General features: G+C 60.6%; 2 protein-coding genes across 3 annotated transcripts in view; both read left to right on the top strand.

The window, feature by feature from the left end:
* Nucleotides 1–1,278: 1,278 nt before the first annotated feature.
* PPRC1 (PPARG related coactivator 1) lies at nucleotides 1,279–15,188 on the top strand. Of its 2 annotated transcripts, none has more exons than XM_072870317.1 (14): nucleotides 1,279–1,434; nucleotides 5,362–5,505; nucleotides 5,635–5,790; nucleotides 6,259–6,375; nucleotides 6,758–9,521; nucleotides 9,938–9,991; nucleotides 10,393–10,453; nucleotides 10,825–10,892; nucleotides 11,056–11,854; nucleotides 13,427–13,606; nucleotides 13,780–13,843; nucleotides 14,091–14,212; nucleotides 14,378–14,529; nucleotides 14,851–15,188. In XM_072870317.1, exons 1-14 carry the CDS (start codon nucleotides 1,294–1,296, stop codon nucleotides 14,952–14,954), a joined length of 4,926 nt encoding a protein of 1,641 aa, XP_072726418.1. In that variant the 5' UTR covers nucleotides 1,279–1,293; the 3' UTR covers nucleotides 14,955–15,188. The 2 variants fall into 2 exon arrangements, with proteins under 2 accessions (XP_072726418.1, XP_072726417.1); XM_072870316.1 differs by having other exon boundaries at nucleotides 10,825–10,904.
* Nucleotides 15,189–20,308: 5,120 nt separating this feature from the next.
* Nucleotides 20,309–24,799, top strand: part of LCOR (ligand dependent nuclear receptor corepressor) — a 101,218-nt gene continuing 96,727 nt past the window's right edge. The window contains exon 1 of the mRNA XM_072869256.1: nucleotides 20,309–20,381. Within this exon, the coding sequence (XP_072725357.1) occupies nucleotides 20,360–20,381 (22 nt within the window). The 5' untranslated portion in view covers nucleotides 20,309–20,359. The remainder of the gene's footprint in view (nucleotides 20,382–24,799) is intronic.

Here is a 24,799-nt window from a genome sequence, read left to right as displayed (position 1 = left end):
GGGACAAGCGATCGCAGATGAAAGTCCCTTGAGGCAGGGGTGGAAGGAAGAACAGCAGGACGAGGCTGCCCATGTCAGACATGCCCCTGCTCAGTGACCAGGCACGCAAGGCTGAACAAAGCAGCTCTATCCTGCGGATCCCCAAGGGAATCTGGCCTGGGCAGGTCTGCGTCCCCGGGGACTGATGGAGGGGCCAGGACAATTAGCCCCTGCCAGGCAAATCCTGCACTGCAGAGCTCCTAACAGCATGTCCGCGCTGGACTTGTGCTGCTGTGAGCACATCCCTGCACCCCAGAAGACGATCCCGCTGTCAGGGAGGTGGATGAAGAGCTGCAGGAGGTGACAGCGCCCAAAAGGATTCTGGGCTTAGGGAACAGGGGGCACCAGAACAGCACCAGGCCGAGCGCCGTGCATGCCAGCACCCCCTGCCCCTTCCCGGGGAGCCGGGCTGGGCCGCAGCAGTGCCAAACGGTCCGAGTTGGGTTTCCTCCATCCCTTGCGTCCTCCGGGCGGTTCTCTGCCTGCCGGCTCCGGGGAGCCGCGCGAGCCCAAGCACAGGCCGCGGTACCGGTACCCGCTCCTGCCCCGCGGCCGCGCCCAGCGGTGGCAGGGCAGCTCACGGGGCCCGTCCCGCCTTTCATCCCCGACAGTTTGTTTTCATTCCGCCTCGCCCACCGCACGTTGCGTGTCACCCCCACCAGCCCCACGCAAGGTTTGGCCCCGCGAAGCACCGCCAAAGTGCTTGCGAAGCACCGCCGAAGGCGCCTGGCCGGCGCGGGGCAGGCTCACAGCCGGGGCACGGCGAGCCCCGGCCGGGCGCGGCTCCTGCAGCGGCTCCGGCCCCGCTTCCCGGGAGCCCCCCGGGAGGCCGGAGGCCGCCGCGCCCACGTGTGCGGCAGAGCCGGCAGCGGGGCGGGGCCCCGCCGGCGCCGCGGGAAAACGCGCGGCGGCCCCGCCCCGGTCGGGCGCTTCCCGCCAGCGACGCCCGCCCCGCCCCGCCCCCCGCGCGCCGCAGGGCGGGGCCGACCCGCCTCGCCCTCGCCCGCCGCAAAGATGGCGGCGAAGCGCCAGGGCCTGCCCGCCCTCAAGATGGCCGCCCGCCCCCTGCCGCCGCCGGGCGCCCCCGCAGGCCGGGCCCGGCGCTGGGCGCGCCGCCGGCGGCGAAGGGGTGCGCTCCCGGCCTGCCCCGCGCGGGGCGGGGCGGCGCGGTGCCCGCCGGGAGCTGTAGTGTGGGGCGGGCGGCGGTCACGTGCCGCGCCCGGCAGTGGCCGCGCTGGGAGCGGAGGCGCCAAGATGGCGGCGCTGCGGGGCGGAGCGGTGCCCGCCGCGGCCGGGGCCGGGGTCGGCGGCGCCGCGGCCGGGGCCGCTCCGCGGGGGCCGGCGGGCGGCGGAGCCCCGCGCGAGCCGCCCCTCCGCGCCGGCAGCCCCCTGCAGGTAGGCGGCGGCGGGGCGCGGCGGGCCGCGCCGTGACACGTGGAGGCCGGGGCGGCTCCCGCGGCGGCGGCGGCGGCACCCCGTGTGCGGGGAGCGGGCCTGCCGCGCCGGCGGCGGGCGGGGGGCCCTGCGTGGGCTGGGGGCGCCCGTCCCGCGGGCTGAGCGGGGCGCCCGGCCTTCTCCCGCCGGGGCGGGGTGGTGGCGGCACCGGCGCGGGGAGCCCCCCGGGGCGGGGGGGCCGCGGCACGGCCCCGGGACCCGCCGGGGCGGGGGTCTCGGTGCCCCCCGCGGGAGGTGACACCCGGTTCCTGGGGAGTGGGGGCCGGGGGGGCGCCGGACGGGTCTCCCCCCACCCCCCGCGGTCCGTCCATCCCGGCGCCGCCCTCCGCCACCTGCGGCCGCGGCGGGAGGGGGGGGGGCGGCGGTTTGGGACACCGGCACCTGCAGGTTTCGGTGGCAGGAGCTGCTGGTGGAGGATGGGGGAGCTTCCCCGGGCTGCACCGTGGGCTTATCCTGGGGGAAGCGTCTCCCGCTCCGGGGCAGGTCTGGGGCGCGGTGCTGCCGCCCGGGCGCAGCGTCTCTGCCACCGCCGGTGTCACCGGTCCCAGTGGGACCGTGCCGATGCTGGGCTGGGGCGCTGGGTGTGGGACGGGCAGCGCGGGGGTGCAGCACCCCTGGACGGGACCTGGGGGCACCTACTCTGTGCAGTGGTTGGGATTTTGGGGAGTCCCACGCCTCTGCTCCTTCCAGGGTGCTCCTGCCTGGCCAGGGAGCTGCACCGGGGGCTGCCGGGGGAGACCCCCCACTCCGAGCCCGGGCAGGGGGATGCCGAGCCCGTCTCGCCTCTCTCTGACGCAGACGGAGCAGTCTGCGTTTGGGGAAGAGAGGTGTGTTCCAGCTTGACGCTTCCCTAAAGCAGCTGAGGAATCTGCGGAGCATCCTCTGCTGGTGCCGCACCGGCCGGCTGGAGCCCCCCCCGACGTCCCGGGCTCACCCCGTGCCCCGGTGGGCCACAGTCCTGTGCCCTTGCCAGCAGCGCCAGCCAGGTGAGAGCTGCCTTGGTGGCCTTGCTGTGGCCAGCGCAGGAAGGATGGCCGCCCTCTGCTTGGGGCGTAGCCCCGGCACGGCCTGCTGGGCACCTGTCGTGTGTTGCCAGCGCGGCTCGGAGGGGCAGCTGCCCGCAGAGGCCTCACTTGTGCCTCCTGGGTACGACAGCAGCGAGTGCGGCATCCCCTGCTCCAGTTGGGTGCCGCAGGAGCTGGTAGCCATGCTCAGGCCGTCGCTGTCTTAAGCTTTTGGCTCAAATCCCGGCTCCCCGTGTGCCTGAAGCTCATTCTGGCGCCGCGGGCATCCTTCCTTCTCCCCGGCAGCACTGGCTGCTTGGGCATGGCGTGGCCTGAGCACAGGCCTGTCCTTGAACGTCCCCGTGACCCGCAGCCTCTTCCCTGTTGCACCGCTGAGAGTAAAGCAAACACGGGGAGGGTGTCTCCCCTGAGTTAGGGGGGACAGGGATCTCTAGCAGGGAGGGGAGCGGGCAGGGACGCGGGAGCAGGCTGGGCTGGTTCGTACCCCCACCCCGACGCACAAGTGGCAAGGGCTGAAGGAGGTGCCCGGCCCCAGGTGGATCAAAGGGAGTCCTGGGGGAACACAGCCTCGTTTGCTGGTGACTCACGGCTGTGGGACTCCTTGTTGAAGGTGCTGAGTCAAAGGAGTTGAGGAGGGCTTGGGAGATCTCCTGCCCTCCCTCCCTCCCGGGCTGCGGGCACAAGCTGCGGGAAGAGGCCGTTTGAGTGGGAGGATTTTCCTTTCCTCCCTCCAAACGTCCAGTGCCGGTCACGGCTGGAAACCTTATTAGACGCTGCCTTTGGAGAGAGCCAGCCCTGTGACAAGATGAGCAGCGCCGTGCAACCCTGGGGTCATCCCTCGGGCCCCCTTGCCGTCAGCAGGCGGGGGTGAGCTGGCCCCCGTGTCCCTCGGCTGCTGATGCTCCACAAGATCCCTCCTGCTGGCTCTCCGGCAGCCCGGGCGCCTCTGCCTGCCGGTCACCGCTGACTCAGGGCTGCACGCCGGCACTTGGCAGTGCTGGGTGTGCGAGCCTGGGTGTGCTTCCCCGCTCCTCCCAGTATCTCCAGGAGGATTGGCCGGGAATTGTGGCCAGGCTGCGCCGTAGACAGCTGCCAGCGGGGCTGTGCGCCGGGCTCTGACCGCAGCCAGAGCTGGCCGAGGGAGGGGACTGGAGATGCTGAGCGGTAAAACTGCTCCGTAGCCTGATCTGCATGGTGGAGTGGAGCGGTGCCCTGGTGTCACTGGTGGGCTTCGCTTCCAGGCGGAGAGCCCTGGGAGAGGGTGCCCGGGCTGCCGAGCCGCCCGCTGAGCCCCAAACCACTGCGGGCTCTTGCTCTTCGGGGCTGCCGTGTTGGCACGCAGTAACAAGCTGGGTGGATTTGGGCCGGGTGGATGCGGAGCATCGCCATGGGGGCCCTGGCTTTGATTCCCAGCCTGGTCCTGGGATGCCTGTGGTCCGGAGTTGCACAGGGCTCCTGGCTGTGCCGCTGCCAGAGGTGCCTGCTCTGTCTGATGAGGGCAAGTCTCTGAAGAGCCCCAGGGACCGGGGCTTTGGGCACGTGGCTTTGGTGCTGCCATATTTTAGGAAACACCTATTTAGTGAAACACCTGCTGTCCCTCCGGTGCAGCTTCCCTCTTGTCAGAAGAGGATTTCAAAGTACAGGCAGGTCTCGTACAGGGACAGGGGGCATTTTGTCCTGCATGGGCTCCGGCTTGTGCAAGCTGTGGTACCTGTGAGAAATGCAGGTGAGCTGCATCAGATGCGCATCCCCCAGGATTCGGCCAAATTCTCCCTGTGCTGCTGCGGGGGGAGGACAGCTCACTGCCTGCTCCCTGCCAGCCTTGGGAGGGAGATATGCTCTCCCAGGGCTCCGTCCTTGGTGCCCTTATCTTCCCTGCCTGCGTTATCTCTGCCTAAGCCCATCTGCAAACAGGAATTCACGTTCTGTCTCGTGCCAGCGACATGCCTGCGCTGCAGCTCCGCTCCTGATGGAGGCTGTGTGTCCGGCAGCTCTGCTCAGCCGGGGGCTGCAGACCCTGCCCTCGCCCAGCATCCGGCTTTTCCTGGCCGTCCTGTAGCACTGGGCTGCATGGCACCGTGGAGTGTGGTGCAAAGACCTTTCTGAAGTTATTTGGTGTTACCCAAACATCCCTGGAGCTGGCTGGGGGTCTGGAAAGGACGTAGGATTAGGAATTCGAAGGAAGAACAGCAACAAAGCCAGTTTGGTCCTGGATCATGAGCAGAGCCTGTGTCCTCTTGCAGCAGAGGTGTTGGGGTAGGGCCCTGGCAGTGGCAGCCGGCTGCATCCCTGTTGCTGACTCCTGCGCTTTTGTTATGAATTTCGTAATGTTTTTGGGCTTATCTGAAGCGCCGACAGCCGGAGTCGGAGGAGCACGTGACAATCCGTGGAGTGGGGGGAGCCTGCCTCTCCCCTCCCAGTCCAGCGCGAGCGATGCATGGTGTAGGGCAGAGCCTGGGAATTGCTGGGGGTTTATCGATTCGTCTTTCCCGATCCTGTAACTGTGGAGCGAATTGGGTGGGAGTTTTTGGTGTGGAGGCATCCCTGGTAATCGGAAGGTCTCAGGCTGAAAGCGGCACGGGGCTTTGTGCGGTGGGGTGGACTGGCCAGAACCTCTCCTGAAAAGCAAGGCAGGAAGCTCCCCGGTGCCATCTTCCGACCTGCAGTGCAGCAGTGTCCTGCCTGCCCCCGCTGCACGTTTTGGGGTGCTGGGGGTGCGGCAGTGAGCTTAGCCGCTGTTTGCGGCGCAGGCTGTTGGGAGCCCACATGCGCTGTGGAGGAGATCAGTGCGGGTAGTGGTGCTTTGCAAAGTGTTTACTTGGCTCCCCGTGCTCCTTGACAGTGCTTTTCCCTTGAGGAGGATGACCTGAACTTAACGTCGCTGGATGCAGAAACCATCTTGGAGGCTGAAGAGATCCTGGGGACGATGCAGAACTATCTTGACTCTTCTGTGATCTCCATCATCGAGGACCTCTCTCTGAGCGAGGTGGGAGCCCATGCGCAGGTGCGGGAAGCAGCAGCCGGGCTGGCTCGGGCTGTGGCATGGGTGGGGGTGGCGGCAGCGTTGCCCATGGCCGGGTCCTGTGGCCATGCCCGACCGCCCCTGCCCTTGCAGCAGAGCAAGGCCTGCCTGGATGCGCAGAATGAGCTGTCCCTGCTGACTGCCATCACCGAGATCCTGGACAGCACGGACGACGAGACCCTGTCCCCCTTCGACACCATCATGGATGTGGAGCTGCTGACCTCGCCTCGGGAGCGGGAGAATCCCTCAGTGAGTTGTGGGACAGAGCCAGCCCAACCCCAAAACAGGTGGGAAGATGCTCAGGCAGGGCTCTGCTGAGCCCCTTCCTGCCAGGTCCTGGCACGGGGGTGCCCTGAGGTGGTGGGACCCTGGTCCCCAGCGCCCTGGGACAATCCCTGTGACCAGCAACATGAGAGAAGGGATAAGCCAGCCCTGGACGTGGCCCCCCAGGGCTTCTGTGCCATGCCTTCTTCTTGGGGGGCCATGCCTTCACCTTGAGTCTTGGTGTAGAGTCAGAGATGTGTCAGAGGCTCCGGGAAGCAGCACGTCCCCCTGTGCACGGCCAACTGGGGCTGCACACGCCGTGGGTGGAACGGGGCTGAGCTTGCTCCCGGGCTCTGCGGGGTGACGTGTGGCTGCTGCAGGGCCAGGGGTGGCCTGTCCCCTCTGGCAGCAGAAGCCTGCTGCTGCCTCATGCTCTGTCTGCCTTCTCTCCAGTTTCAGAAGTTTCTCAGCTTATCCCGGCCGTCGCTGGAGTGCGAGAGCCCTGCCCTGGAGCAGCCCAAGGCTCTCAGGCCTCTGAGCAGCAGCAGCAGCATCTCTGTGGTTGGGAAGGTGAGCAGCTGAGCGGGGGAAGCTGAAGGAGCACTGTTGGGGTGATGCTGGGGTAACTGTGTCCCTGCTGCTGCCCCCCAGCCCCTGCCTGCCCGCCTGGCGCAGGCATCCTCTCCCAGAAGCGATGCCTTTGCAGGGCACCGGTGGCAGTGGGAGCAGGGTCTGCCCTGGCTGGTGGGTGCTGTGGGACTGGGGTTGCTGTGGATGCCCCCATAGGGATGGCGGGTTTCCAGCTCTGTTGTGTCTTACTGCGGGGGTCAAATGTGTTCCAGCTTTTCATCTGCCCAGGGGCTTTGCTGCAGAGTTGCAGCAGACCCACAGTTGGCTGTGCCTGGGGGGTGAAAGCCCAGGAGCTGATGCTCGCTCTGGTTCCCCTTCCCAGACCGACACAGACTTGGCCTGGGACCGTGCCACTCACGGCCTTGAGGACCCGGCGCTGCCGAAGAAGCAAGTCTGCAGCACCCCGAGGGTGGAGAGAAAGCTGGGCCGGCACCGGGCCCGAGAGCAGCCCCTGCCACAGCGCAGCGATGGGGAGGAAGAGGAGGAGGAGGCTTCCTTGAGCACAGAGCTAGACAGCAGCATGGAGGCTGCGGAGTTTTGCGTGAGTGGGGCCGAGGCGGTGCCGGAGGAGCGTGAAGACCCCTGCATCATCAACACGGGTGACGTGTCCCTGAGCGAGCTGGTGAAGTCCATGCACCCTTACTGCCTGCCCACTTTCACCGTGTGCCTGGACCCTGAGACCGAGCCCGTGGCCAAGGAGCTCCTGAGCGGTCCCGTCTTGCTGGAAATTGTGCCTGGTGAGGGGGAGACCGTGGAGATCCCTGTGGTGCTGCAGCCACTGGCCCCCAGCTTCCCCGACCAGGAGCCCCAGCTCCTGGGAGCAGGGGAGGGTACCAGAGAGTCAGTCCCAGAGGATCGAGAGGAGCTGCCAGGAGCTCCAGCCCAGGAAAACAGGATCGAGGAGGAGAAGGAGGAGAAACCGCCTGGGAAGGAGCCCTCCTGCACTACCCCGGAGAGCACGTCCCCACCGGAGACAGCAGCACCCAGAGCCTGGAGCCCTGGCAGCATCTCCCAGCGCAGTGCAGAAGCACCAGCAGGCAGCAAACGCGAGGGCACCGAGAAGGGACGTGGCCGTGAGAGAGCAAGGAAGAGTCGGAAAAAGAAAGCAGAGGAGGACCAAAGCGAGCAGGCCAGGCCAGGCAGGGACTGCGTGGCCCACCGGCTCCGCTCGGCCGGCTCTGGGCAGCCCCCGGGCCAACCGCCCACCAGCCGGCGGCGGGCAGCGCGTCCCTCCGTCCAGGTCTCGGACTTCCTGGCGCGGCAGCTGGAGCGAGCCCGGAAGGAGGGGCAGATGGAGCTGCAAGTCGAGCGGGTGCCGTGGCCCCGGGGCAGGCCCCGGAGCATGGCGGGGGCCTCCCTGCCCAAGAAAGCGCAGCAGGAGCTGCAGAAGGAGCCGGCGCCAGAAATGGTGAGCGTAGGCCTGGAGAAGGCTGAGACTGTGGTGCCTCCGGAGAAGACCGCACCAAACGCAGAGGAGCCGCCAGCTGCAGTGCGTCCCGGCCCCGCAGACCAGGCTGAGGGCGAGGGGGATGCACAGCTGGCTGCTGAAGAGGGCAACGGGGTCTTGGACACTGCCTCTCCTCTTTCAGAGCGAGGTGTGGGGCTGGAGCCCCCCCAGAGCCTGCCGGCGGCTGAGCCGAGTGAGGGCCTGCCCAAGGAAGCCAAGCCCAAGGCCCTGAGCCTGCGGGAATACCGCATCCGCATGCTGCACCGCCAGCCCAGTCCAGGCAGCAGGAAGGACGGAGAGAAGCAAGCGGTCAGCAAGTGGCCCAGCATCCCTGAGCCTCCGACAGAGCTGGCGGAGATCCCCTGCCTGGTGTCACCCGTGCGCCCCGCCGCCGAGGCGGCCGGCGCTCAGAAGAGCCCGGAGAAACCCGCCAGTCCCACTGCCGTCCCTTCTCCTGCCGGCAAAGCTCCCGCTGCTCCAGCTTCGGCTCCAGCACCTGCCACGGCTCCACCACCCCCATCAACACCAATGCCTTTTGTCGTGCCAAATGTGCCCCCAGCCGCTGGGGCGGCCCCCGCCGGGATGCCGCCAGCCTCTGCCGGTGCTTACGCCCTTTACCCACCAGTGCCTTCCTGGCCCTGCTTCAGCCCGCAGCCCGTGGGCTGCCATGGTTTGCCCCCACCACCCAGCACCGGCTCCCCCAGTACTTTTCACATGGTGCCTGGCCTCCCACCTCCGGCCATGGCCTGGCCCCCGCCGGCCGTGCCGCCCCCGCCTCCCTTTGGCCCCGGCGGCCCCTATGCCCCGGTAGGGTGGGCACCGCCATCCTACTGGCCAGGAATCCCCATGCCACCTCTGGTGCCTCCCCTGGCGTATGGGGACCCCGGAGCGGCGCTGCAGGGCACTGCTGCCTTCCCGGCTGGTGGCCACCCCAGCACGGCCCTCCTGCACGGGCAGCCTCCCACTGCCCCGGCACTCAGCTGCCTGGAGCCGCCGGCCTTCCCCGTCCAGCCGCCCGCCACCCCGGCCAGTGAGACAGGGGCTGCAGGTGGCCCGGCCAGGCCGGCTACCAGCAGGGTGTCGGACCCCAGGAGGCAGGCACGGCTGGCGGGGGAGAGCTCTCTCCCGAAGGCCCCTCCAGCTCCAGCCCCTGCCCAGCCCCTGGCAGCCCCATCAGCTGCTGCTGCCCAGCCCGGCAGGGTCCCTCCTGCAGCTCCAGCCCAGCACACGGCAGCCCCCCAGGCTGCCCCTGCCCAGCCTCCGGAGGAGCCCCAGGCTGCAACCCCCACCCAGCTCCCAAAGGCCCCCCCGGCTGCCATCTGTTGCCCTGCAGAGGTGTCCCCTGCCGCTGGCCCTGTCGGGGAGTCCCCTGGCACCCACCCCGTGGACGAGGCTGCAGGGCCAGGCAAGGGGGCAGTGGAGAAAGCCCTGCCGGAGCCCAAGGCAGCTGCTGGGCAGGAGCCACCTGGCCACAAATCCGCCTCCCAGGCTGTGGCACCACCACCAAAAGCGGGTCGAGAGAGCAGCCTGCCCACCAAGGCACCTGCCGCACGGCCATGGAGGCACCAGCCGCTTCTCAGCCCAGCGCAGCCCAGCGATAGCAGCAAGGACATCGTGCAAGCCTTCATCAGTGAGATTGGTGAGCAGGAGGGCTGCGGGGCGCTGGGCTGAGCGTCGCCAGCCGGCGAGGCTGCGGTGCTGCCATCAGCCCATGTAGCGGGACCGGTTCCTGGCACTTCTGGGGGCAAGGGTGGCAAAGCTGCGCCCGCAGGCTTGCAGTCTTTTCCCAGCATGCTGCTAGGACGTTGCCTCCAGTGGATGGTCTGGGCTTTCTGTGCCCAAACTGGTCCCTCCTGGGGCTGCAGAGCCGGGTGCTCCTGTTGCCGCTGTGGGAGACACAGAGCTGCTGCGGGCTCTGCTGCTGCTTCTCCTCCCCAGTGCTTGCCCCGTCACCCGGGGAGGCTGATGCAGGGGGAGGATGGGGCTGGGGTGCATTCTCGTGGTGCCAGGAGGGTGTTAACTGACCTGACTTGCTGTGCTCTCTCCCTGGCCCAGGGATCGAAGCCACCGACCTGTCCAGCCTGCTGGAGCAGTTCGAGAAGTCTGAAGGTGCGGTTGTGGTGTGCTGTGCCATCCCCCGTGGGGCTCCCTCCGTGCCACACCAGCCTCCCCGGGCTGCCCACGTTCCCTGTGGTGGGGTGGGAGTGGAGGGCTGGGACGCTGCTGCCTGCAGGCTGCTGTTACCCTGCCTGGGTGCCTTGTCCTGGGGGTGTCTCTGCCCCCGTCTCTTTCCTGGCCTGTGAAAGTGGCCGGGGGTCCCTGGGGCGGCCAAGGGGGTGGTGGAGAGCCTGGGAAGGAAAGGGGACTTGCAGCAGCAATCTGCTGGGGCACCATGGAACCTCTCCCTGGCTGTGCCCGGGGTGCTCTTTGTGTCCCCCTGTACGCAGGGTCCGTCCCCTGCCCTCCAGCCCCAGCCTCTCGCCACCCTCACCCACCCGCTCTCTTTTCAGCCAAGAAGGAGGAGGCTCCTGTGCAGCCCCCTGAGGACAGGCGACCGGCGGGGAGCTCCGGGTGAGTACCGAGACCTCTGCAGCCAGTGTCCCAGCGTGGAGCCCAGCAGAGGGCTGAGCCCTGCCTTCAGTGGGGGCATGGGGCTGTTCTTGGTTCTGGCAGGGTCCAAACAGTGCCAGGGACTGCATCCACTGGCCCAGGAGGAGCTGAGCTCCTCGTTGGGGTGGGGGCCAGAGCTGGCACCGAGGGGGAAAAATTGTGGGAAGCAGTGGTGGGCATGACCGGGCTGTGCAACCGCCATCCTTGCAGCTCTCTCAGATCCTCTGTTCCCCTGTCCGGGCAGGGGGGCAGCTTGGGCAGGTGCCCCAGGCGTGGGGACTGGGGCTGGGCTTTGGCAACTGTGTTTGACAAAGCTCCTTTTCCCTTCTCAGGCTCGAGACCCAGCAGGACAGGAAGCCCCCGGACAGCCTGCAGGCCTCTGAGCTGGCCAATGTGGCAGGTAACACCCAGGGTGAGGCAAGGGAGCCCGCTGTGTCTGGGCAGGGGCTGTCATGGGGCTGGGGGAGACCCCGGGGCTTGAGGGGAGGTGGGCCGGGAGGGAGCTCCAGCCAGGCATTTTGCAGCATGGGGCTGCTCTTGAAAGCCCTCCGGTGCTCTCGCAGGCCTCACCCCCCCAGCGACGCCCCCCCACCAGCTCTGGAAGCCATTGCCCGCTGTCTCGCTGCTGGCCAAGGCCAAGTCGCCCGGGTCTGCGCCCCAGGAAGGGCCTCAGAAGGTGGCCAAGCTGACGAAAGCCAAGCCGCTGCCCCAGAGCAAGCTCCAGGGGAAGAACCCGGCGTCAGCCTCTGCTGGCTCAGCCCCCAGCCACGTCTGCTCAGGAGACCACGACTACTGCATCCCGGGTGCGGCGCGGCCGGAGAGCAACGGCAGCTCTGGCACTCAGCCCCCCACCGAGGGCGGCTCCCGCTGGAACGTCAAACACCACCGGGACATCACTATCAAACCCATCTCCTCCTTAACCAAACGGACGCTGGACCAGCCCAAGCCCACCCCGCCAGCCCCCGCCACCACCGTGGAGCCCAGCCAGGAGCCCCTGGCGACAGCCTGCCTAGCCCCTCTGGATTATCGGACTAGCGTCCCCAACAAAGCCACCACTGGGTGCAGCAGCCCCCCCACCTCGGTGCTCCTGTCTCCAGCCGCATCCCCCTGCCGGGACCAGGAGATGCGGACTCCCAGTGCCCAGCCCAGCCATGCTGCTGCCAAGAGGTCCCTGCGCTGCTACCGGAGACCCCAGGACTCACCCAGCCCTCCCGCCAGCAGCTGGAGGGCTGGCAGGAGCCGTGCCAGCCGCTCCTTCAGCTCCAGTTCAGATGGAGCTAGCGAGTCCTCTTCTTCATCTTCATCCTCATCCTCCCGATCCCGGTCACGGTCGTTCTCCCCACCGCCCAAGCGGTGGCGAAGGTAAGTGGTGGAGTGTCTGTCTGCTTGCTTTTTGGGCAATTGCCTGGTGGCCGGTCTTTTGCGAGGCCAGACACCTCTTTATGGACCTACCTGATGGCTGTATCTGACCTTTTTGTCCTGGTGGCCCCCTGAAGGGGTGTCTGGCTCGCTGTGAGCAGCAGAGGCCAGGGGAGCTGCTGTGACACCCTGCCAGGGCAGTGGGTGTCGGGCTGAACCCCACGTCTAGGCAGGTGTTCCTGCAAAGCCACCTCTGAGCCAGGCTTCCTTACCCCTCCTGGAGCACCATGGTACGAGTCCTTGGCTGCACCTTGGCTTTTGGATGCGTTCGCTGGGGAATTAATGCAGGTGTTGGTGTTTGTGCTGTGGGGCTGGTACAGCCCTCGGTGTAGAAATGAGAGGAGCCACAATGGCAGCAGGGAGCTGCTGCCAGCAAGCAGAGAAAAACCCGTCTGGCTTGGCTGCCTCGGGTTCCCTGTGCTCCTTGTGGAGGTGGCTGCGCAGAAAAGTGGGGTGGCTTGGTCTCTGCGGGAAGCATTTCTTTTGGAGTCCTTGTGCATCTCAGTGATGCACAGCCTGTCCCAGCTGGGGTAGGAGGCACTGGAGCTGGCGAGGGATCCCTCATCTGCCCTTCCATGAGTGTTCAGCCAGTTTTGGACACATCCCAGGTCACTGGGCATGAAGGGTTTGTCCAACCAAGGCCCTTCCATCAGTGGCCAATAAGTGTGGAGGCTGGAGCTGGAAAGGGCGCATATATAGTGCCATGTCCCAGGGATGTGCAGCTCAGGGACTTGCCCTGTCTGGCTTGGCTTTCCAGCAAATGCAGCTGGCCCTGTGCTGGGAAATGTCCGCACAGACTGTGCCATCTTGACCTGCTGTCCTCCAGGAGAATATGTGGCAGTACCAGGCAGCATGCCCTGCTCGGGGCCTGGGTTTGCCTATGGTGGGGACCACCCGTGGGCAGCATGTTTAGAGAGAGACCCTGTTGCTGCCTGGAGGCAGCAGAGCTTGATCCCAGAGGGGTTTCAGTCCTGCTGCCCTTAAGCTTTGCCTGGCCCTGCCAGAGAAGCTCTTGTAGGCAGGAGGCTGTGGGCACAGAAGCCCAGCCCTGTCCCAGGGCATGCCACGGCCCTCGGTGTGGTCGGAGGCGCAAGTGGTCTCTGTTTGCATGGCTGTTGAGTGCAACACAGATGTGATGGCTCCAGTGTCATCCTGTGCATCGTGTGGGGCTCAGCATGGCAGCCCCAGCCCCTCCTGTGCCCTCGCCCGGTCGCAGCCATGTGCTGCACAGTTCCCCCATGACTATTTCTTGCTCTTCAGAGGCTTTGCCTGTTGTGAGCCTGCTCCCTTTTCGCTGCAGTGTTTGGACCCAAGTGGAGCAACATCTCTGTAGTGTCATTACTGCCCCAGCAAACTTGGGCAGGGGTTTCCATAGCCCAGCTCACCCTGGGGATGGGTCCTGTCCGAGTGCGGTGCTGGGTACCTTCTGGGGGATGGAGGTCTTTTTCTTCTCCAGAGCCTCATGGTGCTGGGCACGGGGAGGGCTCAGCACTGAGCTGTCTCTCCTTCCCCCAGGTACCGCTCAAGATGTTCCCACAGCTCCTCCTCCCGCTCCAGCTGTGGGTCGTGTGGCAGGTCCCGGGACAGGTCCTCATCCTCGTCATCAGCATCCTCCTACTCATCCAGGTCCACGTCCCGCAGCCAGTCCCGCTCCCGCTCCCCCTCGCCCCGCAGGAGGAGTAACAGGCGGAGAAGGTGAGCGTGGCCACCCTGCAGGGGTGTGAGCTTTTCCCCAGCGCATCTCCTGGCCTCCTGTGTCCCAGGCAGGGGTGGACCCACTCCTTCAGTATCTCCCTTGTGTCCGGGGTCACTCTCTTCTGGCACCCCCATGACCCCGTAACTCACGTGTCCCTTTTCTGCCCTGCCAGATACAGTTACGACGCACAGGACCACTACCAAAGGCAGAGGATCCTCCAGAAGGAACGTGCAATAGTGAGTGCTGGACAGCTGGGAAACTGGGGCTGGGGATTTGGGGGTCCCCAGCCCCTCAATCACTTCAGAAAGCTGTGGGGTCACAGCCTGGCAGGCAGCATTGCTGGGAGGCTCTGGCCAGGGCACGGTGCGATGGGTGGCGATGCAGGGAGGGTGCTCTGTGCGAGAGGTCCTGCTCACCGGGAGGGCTTGGAGACGCCGAGTCCCCCCGTTCCCATCTCATGGGACGGTGCATCCCTGCCCACAGGAGGAGCGGCGAGTTGTGTTTATTGGCAAGATCCCCAGCAGGATGACACGATCGGAGCTGCGGCACCGCTTCTCTGTGTTCGGGGACATCGAGGAGTGCACCCTGCACTTCCGCTCCGAGGGGTAAGAGCTGCGGGGACATGGGGCAGCCCCTGCTGCATCCATCAGCCCAGGGATGGCTCCTCTTGGGCCTCTTCCCATTCCTCGAGGGGACACTGCAGACCAAGGGGGGACAAACACACTGCGTTGCTCCTGATTTCCTTCCTTCTCCTCCTTCTCCGGCTCCAGGGACAACTATGGCTTTGTCACCTACCGCTATGCCGAGGAAGCCTTTGCCGCCATCGAGAGCGGGCACAAGCTGCGGCGCCCGGACGAGCAGCCCTTCGACCTGTGCTTCGGCGGCCGCCGGCAGTTCTGCAGGAGGAACTATGCCGACTTGGGTGAGTCGCACAGCCCCCAAGTTGGGGGGTGGCACCCTGGGTCCTCTCCTTTCCAGAGGTGTAGGGGTCCCCATCCTTGGGGTCAGTCAGGCTTGGCTGGGCAGGGCTGCATCCAAGGATAATCCTGACTCAAGGGGAGGTGGGACAGGGGCTCCCCGTCCCTCCAGCGCTGTGATGGAGGCCAGGTCCAGTCCTCCATCAGCCCAGCTCTGGGTCTAGAGGTTGGCACGTGAAGCGAGATGGGAAGGAGTTGCTGTGGGGATGGCTGGAGCTGTGCCAGCGTCCCTCTGGCTCAGGGCAGCCTCTCCCCGTGTCTTCCAGACTCAAACCGGGAGGATTTCGACCCAGCCCCCGTCAAGAGCAAGTTTGACTCCCTGGACTTCGACACGCTGCTGCGGCAGGCACAGCGCAGCCTGCGGAGGTAGCGGCAGGCGAGGCGGAGCGCCCGCCCCCACTTTTATACTCAAATACAAAAGACAAAAAAAGTATGGAGAGAGAGAGATGGGGTTTTTAAGAAAAAGAAAAAGGAAAAAAAGAAATTTGTTTTATAACCAATATTTAAGGAGGATGGGTCATTTGCCTTTGACCGGAGGGGCCCAGGCGAGTGGCAGCCCCAGGCTTGCCCCAGCCTTGTAATAAATGCGGATGCCCAAACAGCAGCGCTGCCTCGTCTCCTCCTTCGCGCGGGCCGTTCCCAGGCGTGGGCTCGGGCTGTGCCCCTTCAGGACCCCGGGGGCTCCGTGCTTGGGTCTGGCCCCATGAAAGATAGTGCAGGTTGGGCACTGGGTGCAGGAGTGGGGTGTCTGGGGAAAGTGGGGTCACCAAGCCGCTCCGAGGGGCTTGTGGCAGCCCCCAAATGGCCTGGCACGGGGTGAACGCCTCTTTGAGGACAGGCAGCGCAGAGCCTTCTGACTCTTTCTCGGGATTGCTGGACTGAGGACCCGGCACCCCAGCCCTGAGGTGCCCGGCTGAGTTTTGGGGCCACCTGCACCTCCCGTGGTGGCCACGGAGGGGCAGTGCAAGATCCTCCTCCACGACTGCTCCCTGCTGCGGGCTGGAGTGCGGGGGGGCTTTACCACCTGGCAGGAGCACGGGCAGGGGTCTGCCTGCTCTGAGGGCAGCGTGCGCAGTCACCGCGTCTGCCTGTTGCCTTTGAGCCTGCTGGTTGGTTTTGCTTCAGCTCGCCAGAAGAAGAGGGATCTCTGACATCTCATCTCTGGGTGTCACCCGAGAGAGAGGTGTTGGTGTGACCGCGGAGAGGTTACAGGCATCCGCAGCGGGCAGAGCGCAGCTGGATGGTGCTTGGCAGAGGAAGGATGGACAGTGATGGGGAGGGGATGCAGGATGCCTGTCCAGGCCCTCCCGTGCACTGCGGCTCATGGAGGGGAAGGGCGATCCCAGGCAGCGCCCAGGGAAGTGTGCTTGGTCCTGCTGCCTGCACCTCTCCCTGAGCCAGCAGTGCCGGGGCCCTGCACCCTGGTCTTGTGCTGGCAGCTGGAGAAATCCCCTGCTGCAGGCTGCTCCTGGGCTTGGACAAGCCCGGATAGCACTGGAGTAGGGCTGAGCTGGCAGTGCTGGCTGGGAAGCCCGAGATAGCATCAAGCACCCGGCTTCAGGACTGGGACAGGCTTGGGCAGGGTGCAGTGGTGCCCAGTTGGGCCCCCCCTCAGCACACTCTGGGGTGGGGATCCCACGGCCACCCGGCTGGGCTCTGCAGAGCTGGGGGAGTGTGGAGGGACGGGATGGGCAGGGGATGGACCCCCACAGGGCTCCTCGCAGTGCCTGGGGTGGGAAGGGGCTGGTCAAAGTCTCCCCAGACCCCTTGCTTGATGGAGGCAGCGCCCACTCTGGTAGGAGAGCAGGGAGGGGAATAGCAGCAATAAACCCACGGTGGGGTGTCCAGTGGGTGTGATGCAGAGCAGGGGGTTCAGCCAAGCTGATGCTGCCACTTGGATCATGCTCAGGCCTCTGAGGCCCTTTGGGGGCATGCCTGGGGTGTGCTGCTGCAATCTTACAGTCCAGGATTAGCACAGTGGCTGAAGCCCACTTGTGCCCTCCTTGCTCCCCTTGATGGAGAAGGATGCTGCTGCCTGCATGCCAGGTGATTTGTGCTGCTCTGTAGCTTGGCCCAGGGAGGCCTCCACAGTACCCCAGGTATGTGGGGTGCGGTGAGGCTGCCAGTGGGGTGAGCCCCAGGGTGAGCTCCCACCCTGTCCTCTCCTGCCTGGCTCTGGACTTTGCGCAAAGGAGGGTCCAAGGGGGTGGCTGCAGGCAAAGGTGTGAGCGGGGTGGTGGGGGAGGCGGGCAGGGGGCTGTTAATCAGTAATGCAGCTCTTCCCAGAGACGTTGGCTTGGCAAGAGGGGGTGAAAGCCAGTGCCCGGCAGGGACTCGGGGGCGAGGATGTGAGTGGCCCTTTGTGGGACTCTGTGCAAACCCCTTTTGCTGCAGCACACATGCAGCCCCTCTCCTGCCCAGGGCAGCTGGGCCGATCGCAGCGCTGACAAGCGTCTCCCTGGTCTCAGCTGCCACAGCAGCGCTGGGGTGGGGGTGTGTGGATCCAAGCAAGAGCGTTGCAGGGAAGAGTGCCTGTTCAACCAGCTGCAAAAACACCCACAAGCTGTAGGCTGATTCAGGTCTGAAGAAAGGCTCCTGAGCCCAAAAGCTGGGTTGCCTTCTCCAACTGCTTTAGATGGTCTCAAAGTTTCTTCACAGCCTTTCCTTGAACCTCTGCTGCAGCTGTGGAGGCAGGCAGGAGCTGGGAACGTCATGGGGAAGCTGGAGCTGGGCATGGGGGCTGTCCCGTGGCAGAACGACCCCTGGGACCCCCAGGGATGTGCTACCCCATGGACTTGAGTTGTGTGCATTTGGGCAGCCCTGTGAGCATGGCGTCACCCCAAATGTGTGTGCCGCTAGCCGCAGTGTGAACATGGCTGTGTTCCTGGTGCTGGGCTGCACATGGTCCCCTCTCCTCGTTCCTGCGGGTGAGGAAAGGCAGGGGGTGTGAAAGCGCTTGTGTTGCCAAAAGAATTAACACCCTGCTGTTGTACCCTATAAATCTTTCAAGTGTTGGAGGCTGGCTTTATCCCCCTGTGTTACAGTTTAATGGTTTCCGTTAGCAATAACCTGGCCCTGTGTTCTGGGGTTATTGATTTAAGGTCTGTTGTGGAGGGTGTGAGAGTTGCAGAAAGGTGTTTTCCTGCTGCCCAGCCGGCGGCAAAGGCACTGTTGCAAAGAGGAGGCAGGAGAGCAGGGAGCGGTGCACAGCCAGCTCTTTGGAAGTGTGGGTGCTGGTGGGAGCTGTCTGGAGAGGATCAGCGGACAGCGGTGAGGAGCAGCACTTGGAGCGCATCCCTCGCTCAGCCCGGCAGCCAGCAGGCAAGCCTGCAGCCACAGAGGTGAGTGTAGCTGTTGTGCTAGCAGGGTGGCATGGATGCATCCCCTGAGCCCTAAGGCAGGTGGGACGTCCCTGCCTTTGGCTCTGGTTGGAGTTGTTGTGTGCGTGGACAGCCCCTGGCTCGACGGCTGACAGCTCTGTGTGCCTCCCCGGTGCCAGCCGGACTACCCTGCTGCGCTGCAGACAGCCCAGTTTGGGAGTTTGGACCTGGAGCTCCCAAGGCAGAGCCATGCCTTGGCTCTCCTCTGCACACACCAATAGGTAAGTCCTGCTGGTGGCCGCATCGCTAGCCCAGAATAGCCCCGCTCGGCTCGCAGGTGCCCTTTGGAAGAGGCTTTGCCCCGCTGGCATCAGCAGTACCCCTGGGGGGTTTCCCCTGCCAGAGGCATGCCAGGGGACCCAAGGCACACAGTGCATGTAGGACAGCCAACCTTCCTCCTCCAAGTCACAGCATCCTTTGCTGCCTGCGTGAGTGGCTCTGCCCCGAGCTGCAGCAGCCCATGGCAGGAGACTACGCAGGGGGTGTTTTCTGAGAGGTCACTAAGCGGAGCTAGGGTTTTCACTCTCTTTCTCTTCAAGGCACTCTCAACCTTTCCCCTTCTGTTCCTGCTGCAGACTCCACTCTTTTGTGGTTGTCCCGAACCCTCCCTGCACCAGGCCCTGCTGTCTGCACCCTTCTGCTGGAACAAACTTCCAAGAGACTGATGCCGATTTCACACCTTCCTCCTCCCTTTCCCTTCTCATCCTGTCTTACATTAGTATGTCCTGAACGTGATTTCCAAGCTAGAAAGCAGCTAGAAGGGCATCCAGAGTGGCCCTTCATCGTGGGTAAAACCTGGAAGATGAGGAGCCTGTGCTCCATGCATAAGCTGGTTTGGACCCCACATGCACAAGGCAGAGGGCCACACGGAGAGTCTGACAGCAGCACTCCTTGCACACCTCTGTCCGGGGCCAGAGGCTGCACAGCCCTTGTCCCCATTGCTTTGCAGAGCTCAACATTTCCCCAGGAACAGCAGAGTCATTTATCCTGAGGAAAGGTTATTCTGGGACCTTGGGGCTGGATGCTGCCAGGTGCTGAGCACCCACATTGCCATGAGGTGGGTGTGCTTTTCCACACTTAGGATGTCCACACTTACGATCTGACTTAAGATGTTCAGCGTGCTCATCCTGAAAGCTGACAGGGACCCCCATGGGGAGACGTGCCAGGGACGATCCTGGCTATGCAATGCTTCTTGCTGTTTGCACCCATTCCGTTCCTTGGGACCACCAGCCCTTGAGATTCAGGCTGACTACTCGCATCCAAGAGCTCAGAGGTCCTGACCCAAAGCAGAGGCTGCTGCTGTGTTGTGGCTGTGCAGCCCCAGCCTGGGCTCCCTGCATGGGGAGCCTCACAGGGGCACCTAGCTTCAGGGTACCTGCAGAGAGGGGCTGTGGGAGTTTGGTGCTGGGATCACTGGAAACGTGGGCTCAGAGGAGCCCCTGAGAGCTGGGAGAGACGCTCATCCCCCTACGGCATGCAGAGCCTGCTGGTTTGGGGCTTCCTCGCTCTTGCACCTTCTCTGCTCTCTTACACACCCCTTGTCCCAAATCCCTGCCTGCCTGCAAGCAAGCCCTGGAGGCCAGCCAGTGGTTGTGCGTGCTTTAAATCTGTGCTTGTACAGCTGAGAGCCTGGGTTAATTCCCATGTTCCCTCTTCCAGCTGCTTTTGCAGTCATCGTGTGTACTTGTGTTCACATTGGGGCAGTCCTCCAGGGTCACCCCACAGTCAAGTGTCCTGCAGTTGTGAGTAAAGATGCAATGAATGCCCTGCCGGTGCCTCTGAACTGGACACCTGCTCCACTCGTCCCACAAACCAGGCACTGCAAATGCTTCCTGACTCCTCTTAGCAAAAAAGCTGCAGCTGTAACATGCCATGGGAAATAAGCAGGGGAGATTGAGGGACCATCAGGTCTGCAGCCTGGCAGAGATGGCAGAGAATTTGTGAAAAAAATTACATGGTATCTAGAAAATAGACGTGAACTTGGAGAAGTGCAAAAAAAAACCCCCAAAACAAAACAAACAAAAAAACCCACAAAAAATGCAACCACAATTTTTCTATCAATCCAGGAAAATTCCCTCCTGACCCTAATCTGGCGATAGCATTAAGCCTAATGTGTGAGCAGACCTCTGGGACTGTAATGCTGGAAGCAACAATGCATGAGGCCCTGAGCCTGTCTTTAGTGTTCTGGAAGAAGGAAAACCTCAGTACCTTTACAAGCAAATTAAGGGGGAAATCGTTTGTTCTTGATCTTCACAGTGACCAGCAGAAACCTGGAAGCCTGGGGCTGAAGCAGCACCTCCTCCAAACAACCTTAGCACCGCTGACTCCTTGGCCAGCCAGGAGCTGTGTCCCAGGCTGAACTGCCCATCTCCAGGCCTCCTCCATTTAGAAGTTTATGGAGGGAGTTTTATCAAACTGTAAGTTAAATTCATCTGGGTTTCTCTGCCCCATTACCATTCTTGGAATGCTGGTCCAGAACTTCACTCCTGGTAGGGCTAGAAACTCTCCAACTCACCATCTAAACTTATTCATTATTTTGTGCCATTGTTGTATGTCTTAAAGATTTCTTAACATTTTCTTATTTACGATTTTCTTTCAGTGGTTCTTCGGAAATACATTTGTCCCCTCGCAGCCAGAACAAGCCAAACTCTTCTAGTAGATCTTCATCAGTTCGTGCTTGTTTGTCTCTGTATCCAAATAGTTTTTCTCTGTGCAGTGGAAATTTATCCTTCCTGGATGCAGAGCCACAAGGATGTTCTGGAAGAAGTCTCACAATGCCCTGCGCAATGGCAATAATGTTTCTGACTCTGCTAAAAATAACTTGTCTGATACATCCTAGCATCATGCTGTTCCTTTTTCACAGAAGCATCACGCTGCTGCTTCACATTCATCTTCCAGTGCAGTAAGGTCTTTTTATTCCTTTTCTGATGAAATGGTGCCTCCATTTCATCAGCTTACAGCGAATGTCCTTACTGCTGGTCCCCAAGGGTTTAAGTTTGCCCTTTCTGCTACTTCCCCCATCCCTTGACAAGGTCAAGGTCCCCTTCTTCTTCCTCTATGAGGAACTACTTCTCTCAGCACTTGCAACCCTCCCAACCCTGTGCTCCCTCTGCATTTTGGGAGCTCTCACTTGGCTCTTATGAAATTACCAATGGATTTACTAACCTGAGTTTATTCCCAAGGTACATGGTTAATATGCTTCCTGCAGGCTGGTTGTGCTTGTTTTTGATGCAGCTTGGGCAGTCTCTCCTATATCTCCTTACCAACCTTGGGACTCATCTTCACCCTCAGCAGCAGTTTCTCCTGGTTCGTAGTGCATCATCCTTAACTCTGCATTGAGTGCCTTAGTCTAAAAAGGCAGCCTCATCTAAGGATAATTTCTATTGCTCTCTTCCCATTTCATTAGGTATCTCATCGCTCCCCGTGTTCCCCTAATCACCTTTACTGAAACAGAGTAAAACCCACTTTTGGGTTTTCACCGCAGTTGGCTCGTGTCTCCTCTTCCCCCACCCCTCTCCTTGCAGGCTCTGCTCCTCCCTGCAGCTCTGTTGCCTGACTGATAGAGCAATCTCACCATACACTAAAACAATGTCTGAAATAATGTTGTATTTTACGTTACAATGAATCGATAAGGACATTTGCTTTCCGTCTTGTCAGAGGATACCTGAACCCTGCTGTTCTGGCACTGTTTATTGCCTGACATTCACTGGGAAATTAAAGGTTCCTGTAATTGCACAATTTCTACTCTTTATTCTTCTTGTAGCCTTAGAGACAGCGCAGTTTATACTCGAGGCTGCATCTGGTGCGTCTGTAGCCAACCCCTGAGAAGACCTGTGCAGGGCCCTTTTTACCACCCTTTCTCACACCTCCTCAGGACATATCTTATCCATGTCATGCCCTTTTATGTCCTTACAATGACCTGTTTTACTAGCAGTGCTTCACAACTTCCTGCTCTCCTACCGACGGCGTGCTCCCAGCCAGCTTCCACGCGTGCTTATCTCTGCGACTTCATTCCAGGCGGCACGCTCTGCCTCCGCTGAGCGTCCCAGCACGCGCTGGGGTGCACCATCCTCTGGCTCATCATATTGCCAGTTTGCCAAGATTCTGGCTTGCCTGATGTGCCCACAGCAAATAGCACGACTTAGGGAGAAGCCTGCAAAATCAGTGGCCACAGGCTGTTGCAAAATCTTAGAAGGAGAAGAACTTCTACTGGGAATGGATGAGGGAGATAAAGCATGTGGTATTTCTAGTTTAACCTCAGAAGATTCTGGTTAGGTGACAACTGAGCCTTAGGAGATAACACCGCTAGGACAAATGGATTTAACGCCTCCCAGCTTAATTCAAGGGAGACCCACAAGTCCATATGAAGCATGCTAAGCAAGGTAAATTGAGTGTGGCTAGAAGGCTTAGTCAATGGGTAAGCTACAAGGTTGTGAGATTGTGTACGATATCAATATTGTGTACAAGCTCTGTTCCCAGGTGAACCAGTGAGTATTGGAAACTGCATCTTTAAATACCTTATTTTTAGAGGCAGGAAATATGTAGAGAAGCAGCAGAAAATATACTTTCTCTGTTACCTAGAGACAGTTGGAACTTGTCCCTAAATAAAGAAACTCTCCTTCAAGTACCTGGGGGCAAAGGGATTCCCGAATACCACTTGTTCGCTAGAGCAATGCTGCACAGGCTTAGAAAACGAAGTTTAACAGCTCTAGCCATGCAACCCAAGAGTGGACATGCTTGACAGCATGACTCAAATGGTGATAAGGCTAACAAGCAAGAGGTCTATAGTCCATCAAAGGTCTCGTGAAGTGCACGTGGGACATTTACGGTGCTGTGTAAGGAAGATGTGCAGACTGGGCAATGTCTGTGTACAGCACCTCAGGGACCAGCACAGGGGCCTTAGAACTTCCAAGACCTGAGGTTGCACTTAGCGTGTAGACAAAGTACTTAATTGGTTATAAAAAATGCACATTAAGCTTATAACAGAAGCTCAATACCTTTGGGGAAACACATGGTACAATGCATAAGGAACTAGTTCAGACTACTCTTGGGCTTTTATAGGCTTTGAAGCCTGGCTACTGCACAGTTAGATCCCACTTCGGTCCATTTTCACCAGTGGACAAGACTGTGAGTGTTACCTACAATCTCTGTGAAGGGACTTGCAGGATGTATCTGGTCATGAATTGTAGCTGCCACTGGGGGAAAATGAATAAGTCAGAGTCCTCCGGATGCTGGTGGAAGCAGACTCCGGAGAAGGCAATGCTATTAATGGCCTGGATAAAAGGAACAGGTCAGAGCAGGACAGGGTCTCTGGAGTACCAATAGCAACCAGGGAAAGAGGTGACAGCAGCCAACACCGCTTACTGCTATGGACAGCTGTTCTCCTAATCCCCATCTCTATCAACATCTCTAAACATCTCCATGTGAGAGCAAGGTTAGTGAAGCAGTAACCCCTCCCAGAACCACAAGCTGGGCTCAGTTTTGTCTTTGTTGCCTCTTGCTCATGGTGCTTTGGCTAGTAGCTAATTCCTCAGACCTCGGTGCTTCCCAATTGACTGTTCACTTCAGAGTCATCTATTAATGAAATGTCTGTAAGTTAACAGGGACTGAAATCCAGTCTGAAACCATCAGTCATCACCTTATTATTTCAGCAGTATTTTCTTCAACCTGCTGGAAGACATATAATGGAGTGAGGCAATTACAAGGCTAGACCCAAACTTCAGTCAAAATTATACATACACCCATTCCTGTTAAACCACAGCTACCTGGGAGGCAGTGCAGGATACTCAATACCTAGGAAAAAAGGTTTGGATGTGCACAACTGTTTGGTGACAGTAGCCTCTAGTCAAGGTCACTTTTCTTTACCCTTCTTCCCTTAAAGCTCGCTGTTGGGTCCCTGATTCCCTGTAGGCTTCCTCCTACTGTGTAAAACATGTTTTTATTAGTAATCTTCATGTCTTTAGCAAGCTTCTGTTCAAAAACTATTTTGGCTGGCCTAAATGTGTTGGGTTGGTTGGTTTTTGGTTTGGGGTTTTTTTGTTTGGATTTTTTTTGGTTTTTTGTTTTTTGTTTTTTTTATTTAACTTGGCAGAATTTGGGATTTTCTATATTTCTTCTTTGGCCATAGCTTATACTTTTTGAAGGATGTCTTTTTACTTCTAAATGTCGTCTTTGCTCAGATCTTTAACTGTGCCAGACTTGGAGATTTTTTGTTAGCATATTTTGAGTGATGGCATATTTAAAGCTTTAAGATGGCACATTTAAAGCTTTAAGTACAGGGTCTCAATGTCATTGCAAGCATCTTGTCCTTTCATCAGCTACTTTAAAATTCTTCTTAATTACTCTCCTGACTTTTATACTTATTCCCTTTTGAAGGAGAATATACTCATCTCCCTTTTAGGTTACATTGCACTGCAGTGTACTTTTTCTGTTGCTTTTTCCTCTCCTGCAGTAATATTGAATTTGAGCACATCATGTTCATTATGACAAAGCAACTGTTCACTATTACATTTCAAACTCCCTCCTATGTACTACTCGTGACTAAATCAGGAGTTCATCCTCCACTTCACTCCTCTGAGTGGTCATTCTAAGAACTATTCATTTATCAGGGCTAAAAATATAGCCTTTGCATCATTCTTTGACATGGTATCTACCCGGTCTATATGGGGGTAATTAATATCTCCCATTATCATTATGTTTTCTCCCCTGACAACCTCTTAAAGTCCTCCAGCTGTTCTTCATTCCACTGTCCTAATCAGGTGGTCAATAGTATATGCTCAGCATTACTTAGACACATATCAATACATAATGGTTCTCTAGTAGTTTAAACAATCTC

The sequence above is a fragment of the Ciconia boyciana genome, chromosome 8 (genome assembly GCF_034638445.1).
Source record: "Ciconia boyciana chromosome 8, ASM3463844v1, whole genome shotgun sequence".
Classification (NCBI taxonomy): domain Eukaryota; kingdom Metazoa; phylum Chordata; class Aves; order Ciconiiformes; family Ciconiidae; genus Ciconia; species Ciconia boyciana.
The sequence above is the reverse complement of the archived record's forward strand: the minus strand, read 5'-3'. Positions and strand labels throughout refer to the sequence as shown.

Excerpts from the sequence above, each read along its gene's own strand:
- PPRC1 (XM_072870316.1), top strand. The coding sequence starts at position 1,294 with ATGGCGGCGCTGCGGGGCGGAGCGGTGCCCGCCGCGGCCGGGGCCGGG. Across the intron at positions 1,435-5,361 it reads GCGCCGGCAGCCCCCTGCAG|TGCTTTTCCCTTGAGGAGGA; the intron begins GTAGGCGGCGGC and ends GCTCCTTGACAG. Across the intron at positions 13,844-14,090 it reads TCCAGAAGGAACGTGCAATA|GAGGAGCGGCGAGTTGTGTT; the intron begins GTGAGTGCTGGA and ends CCCTGCCCACAG.